At 32.7% G+C, this 5,346-nt stretch overlaps 1 protein-coding gene across 1 annotated transcript; it reads right to left on the bottom strand.

Annotated features, from left to right (window-relative positions):
• Nucleotides 1–430: 430 nt before the first annotated feature.
• LOC136217512 (pre-mRNA-splicing factor cwf23) lies at nt 431–5,142 on the bottom strand. The gene is made up of 4 exons (XM_066004103.1): nt 4,999–5,142; nt 4,861–4,912; nt 4,704–4,771; nt 431–1,059 (listed from the first exon to the last, which is right to left on the bottom strand). The coding sequence occupies exons 1-4, from the start codon at nt 5,140–5,142 to the stop codon at nt 559–561; spliced, it is 765 nt and encodes a 254-aa protein (XP_065860175.1). The 3' UTR covers nt 431–558.
• Nucleotides 5,143–5,346: the final 204 nt, after the last annotated feature.

Here is a 5,346-nt window from a genome sequence, read left to right as displayed (position 1 = left end):
AGTTCTATAAACCGAGTGGTACATGCTTTTTATATTATTATTATTCATGTCACAATAACTTTTTTTTTTTGAAAGAATGTCACAATAACTTATAATCATATATTTATTTTACCTTCATATTTTCCATTTACACTTTTCTTTTTATTCATTTTCCTTATGAATATAAAAATAGATACATAACATAATTTGTAGTGACATTGATTAAAAAAGAAAAAAGTTAACAATTTAGTTTTGTTGTTGAAATCAGAGATTCTATATCATAAAAACTTAAACCGCATCTTTTAAAAAATGGAACAAAATCCTTTAAAAGAATGAAGCTATTTGGTTCTCAAAACATAAAAAATTCTATGAAAATGTATACGGGGCTTTTAATTTTTATGTAAAAACAGCTAAAAAAAATATCGATTTAGCACCTATAAATCATGAGAGACCACCACCACAAACACCCACTGCCAGTGAATCCTGAATCCGCGGTTACTCAAGCTACTGAAAAATCTAACTAAACAGAAAAAATGTCATGAAATCTAGCTAGCTGCTTAAACCTCCTGAACTTCTAATTTATGAACTAACACAAGCAGGTTCACTCTTACAAATCCTTGTTACAGATCTATTTTCAAAGATCGGAGAATCATATTTCGTCTTCCTCTGAGGAAAACTCGACGAACTTTGTCTTCTCGAATACCAAACCTCCTCAGGTTTCATATAAATCCGATTCCTAATATGAGGATAACCTTCAAGAACATAATCAGAAGGATTAAAAATTGGTGATTCTCTTCTTAATCCATATCCAACATTGCTGCTTTGAATTGGATTAAACAATGGAGATTGATTATCATTATTATTATTATTCCTTAATGCAGCATTAGCTTTTAAACAATTCTCCATCACTTTAGCTTCTTCTCTGAATCTCTCTTTCAGAATCCGGGACGAGCTAGACCGTTTATTTGATTCCGGGTGGTGGTTTCGGTATGGGATTCTGTTGCATTTGATGCAGAAGTTTTTTCGTCTTTCTGAGTTGAAGGATCGTCTCTTTTCGGTATCGGATAGATTTGAATAGGCCTGCAGGTAAGTTTTATTAGGCTGTTAATTTCTAACACGATAATAAGTTAAAATATTCGGGGTAATTGATAAAAATTTAGCAAGAAAAACAAAAATTTTTGTCGCCAATTCTGTCGCTACGTCAAATTTGTCTCAAGCATTTCTGATGGAAATTTTTGTTGGTAATTTTAATTTTAGTTATTTTCTCTCCGAAGTTGTAGTAGGACTGTAAAAGAGCCGAGCCACTTGTTCAAGTTTAAGTACGGCGAAACTCGGCCTAAAACCTCACGAGCAGACTCAGTTATATGTTCATGAACAAACTCGATTATAAAGTTCATGAACACGTTAGTAAGTAAGCTTGATTCGATTTTTTTTAATAATAGTATTTCTATAAAGGGGAATATAAAACCATGTAGTATTGTGTAATCTTTAATTTTATAGTTTTTTAAAGTATATAGTTTTGTATTAAAACAATTTCAAATAAATATAAATAATGAACATAATTAATGAGTTGTTCGCAAGCAAAGTTTGTGAACTGTTCAACAAGTTCGCAAACAGTTCACGAACATGATGTTAAGTTCGAACTCTTCAAATTTTTGAAGAGCCAAGTATAAGCAGGTCAAAGATCAATTCGGTTCGATTACAGCCTTACATTGTAATTCCTCCATTGACGATAAGGCAATAAGTACTGTAATAAGCTTACTACTCATTTAATTTTATTAATTTTATCTAATATAATCTTGTAGAAAATGTAAATTATACAACATGATAATCAGTCTTTTTGTTACAATAAAGTTTAGGTAAGAGTATGTCTACGTACTCTCAAAATCAGGGCAAAGACCTCAATGAGGGTTACAGTGGAATTTACAGATTACCTATCAATGAGGGCTAAATTTTAACGAAGTGGGGAATCGAACCTCAAACCTGTCAAACAGAGGTTTTTAAATCACTAGTTAAGATTTTTAAATCACTAATTAAGGTTTTTTAGCTTGACAACTACAAAGCTAGAATTGAATGGGTTAAGCATCCAAAATGGTTATTTTAAGGGAATTATTACAAATTTAGTAAGGGTTGGGAAATAATTCTTTTGAAGGGGCAGTTTTTAATTCTATAGTTGAAAATAATCACATTATAGCGTGGATCCATCGTAATGATTAAAAAACAATACCCGATGGACATTACCCGTGTTAGTTAGGGATGGCAACGGGTAGTGTACCCGCGGGTATCCGATACTACCCGACCCTAATAGGACTACCCGTACCCTGTATAAAAGAGTATGAGATCAAAACCATTACCCGTTAGGGTAATGGGACGGGTATGGAAATACCCCCTAGGGTACCCGTTACCCGTCATAATTTTTTTTATATTAATAAATATCATTGTTTTTTATATGTAAGAGTGAGATTTGAACCTAACTTTTTATTTTTTAATAATTGAGTGATACCACTAAACTACTTTATTCTTATTAATTAAGGTTCAATTTATTCAATTTTTAGATAGATGATTTATTAAATTTATAGCTTGTTAAATTTGTAGTAATTTTTATTTTATTTATTGATTCTTAACGGGTAAGGGTACTCACGAATTAAATGGGACGAGTATGAGATCAAACCCATTACCAGTTAGGGTAATGAGACGGGTACATGTAATTCAACATTAAAAGGATAAGGGTTTAGAAATGGGAAAATTACACAGAAATTCAATTATTAACAACTATTTACAACTATGTCAAGTCATAATTTTGGATTATATCAAATTAGTAAAATCAGTACTTTTAATATATTTTAACGATTAGAACTTATAAATTAGAAGTCTAGAATATATTTTCTAGGGTTTATGATTTATAAATTGGAGTCTAGAATTTTTAAATTATGGTGTAAAATCATAATATATAGAGAATAATGACATATTAAGAATTAAGTTTGGTGATGTGATTTAGTTGTAATTTTTTATTTAATTATGATATTCATGTAATTGATCCTTTAGAAATAGCATTACCCGCGGGCAACCTATCCGTTGCCATCCCTAATGTCTGTACCCGTATCAGTACCGTGATGAGCACCAAGAATTATTCTCCGACCATTATCTAGATGAGAATAATTCCCATAAAATGTCCATTTTTGGTTTAAACCCAAAATGAATGAACTCATATCTAACTTGCTGGTAACTTTTTTACTGTCAAAATTGAATGATGTGCTTCATATTTATGGTGCTATCACGTGAGAAACCCTCTATAGTACCATTTCCATTAATCGGTTCAATAATGCAAACTTTATTTGCATAACTAATTCAGCTTTTAAACGCTTGTTTCGCCGGGCGTTTATTTTTCGCCCACTATATTTAAGAAAGAGTACCAAATGCTAGGACTTCTCTATTTCGCCTAAGCAGGGGTAATTAATCGGTTATATAAGTTTCCACAATCTTTTTAAAAGTTCATAAATGTTCCTTTTATCTTAATAAAATTACATATATTTTCTTGTTTTAATAAAGTAACTTTAAATGTTTTTTTTTTCTTGCTGGAAATGTTGACATGGCAATCATGCATATTGTTCAATGCCATTGGTTGATCCTATGTTTGGAATTTTTTTTTATTAGAATAGTCCAAGTCTAAAGAGCAAAATAACACTACTATTAATAATTTTTCATGCCACGTGGTGCTGAAAGGGCAATGTCATGTCATTGAGATGTGTGAGTATGAGAGTGACCGAAAATGTCTAAAGTGAGTTTATTGGAATAAAAATAAGAGATTATTACGTCCGAATAGGAGATTGTTGGATTAAAAGATGGTTAAACCGTTTGATTCATTATTTCTTTTTGTTGCCCACCACATTTAAGAAAGAGAATGAAATGCTAATGATGTAAGGACGTTCTAGAGTCCGGGCACAAGGTGTAGACACACTAAGATGCAAGGACGTAGTAGAGTCTGGACAGAAGGTGTAGACGCATTAAGATGTAAGGACGCATTAAGATCTAAGGACGTTCTAGAGTTTAGGCACAGTGTGTAGACACACTAAGATGCAAGGACGTAATAGAGTTTGAGCAGAAGGTGTAGACGCACGCTCAAGAAATAGAAAGCCCACTAATTGATTTTTAAAGTTCTATATATCTTTCTTTATTATTCTAATTATCTTTCTTTATTTATCTAATTGATGGTTTTTTTTCTTTCTTTATTATTCTAATCGATGTTATTTCTTTTTTCTATTTATTATTCTAAACTCGTCTCAAACAAGGAGCACACCCGATGGACATTACCCGCCTCTTTGCTGCAGAGGCGCTAAAACCTGAGCCTAGGTCGAAGCGCACCTTTAACGACTATAGTTATTCTATGAGCAAGGGATTGTTACGACTAAGTGGAAGACTTGGATTAAAATTTATCCAAGCAAGATAATGTTGCGCTAAACATTGTTTGGATTGAACCATTGTTCCTTTTAAGTAGGAGATTATTAATTTAAAACTATAACTAGTGATATTATTCTGTGAAATCGTTCTCTATATAAAAGATTGTTATGTCCAAATGGAAGACTGTTTGGAAAATGCGATCAATGAAGATAAGAACTGACATTTGAATTTGAAATTTGCATATTCCACACATGATTTCAAATACGATTTCATTCGATTCTGACAATAACTGAACCAAACAGAAATTAAACAAGAATATCTCTAACCTCAAGGGCAAGCTTGAATGCAATCTCAGCTTGAGGATGCTTATTTTTATCCGGATGAAGCTGCAAAGCTGCACCAACAAACAAACATCAAATCTCTGTTGCCAAACAGAGAATACAAGAGAAATCACGAACGCCGAAAAACGAAGAAACAAATTACCAAGTTTCCGATACCGTTTCCGAATAAAATCAACACCTGCATCTTCTTCTACCTGTAACAGAAACAGATCATTCCGAATCAGAGAAAATCACAAAATCTCCATAGATTACAGCATTAAAAATCAACAAATTAACATACTCCGAGAAGGCGATACCAGTCGATAAAATGTGGATTAACAGAGGAGTAAGAAGTATTCCGATGAGAACACGAAATGGAGAGGGTCGAAAGAGCGCAAATGTCTAATACTAATTTGGATTTGGCGGCATCTGATTCTTTACCCATGGAGAAACGTTTGGAATTGAAATTTGGGGAAGCGTTTCTGGAGGAGGAAGAAGAAGAAGAGAAGTGATTAAGAAGGTGGAGCGGTTAAGAAAAGAAGAGCGAAGTTTGTGGGGAGATTTTCAAAGTGGATTCAGTTTGGTGGGAGAGAGAGGTTTAACGTTACTTTTGTTTTACTGTCACTGTAATCACTGTTTAATGCTTTGC

This window comes from Euphorbia lathyris, chromosome 2 (assembly GCF_963576675.1).
Source record: "Euphorbia lathyris chromosome 2, ddEupLath1.1, whole genome shotgun sequence".
Lineage (NCBI taxonomy): Eukaryota > Viridiplantae > Streptophyta > Magnoliopsida > Malpighiales > Euphorbiaceae > Euphorbia > Euphorbia lathyris.
This window is presented reverse-complemented; position numbering and strand designations above follow the sequence as displayed.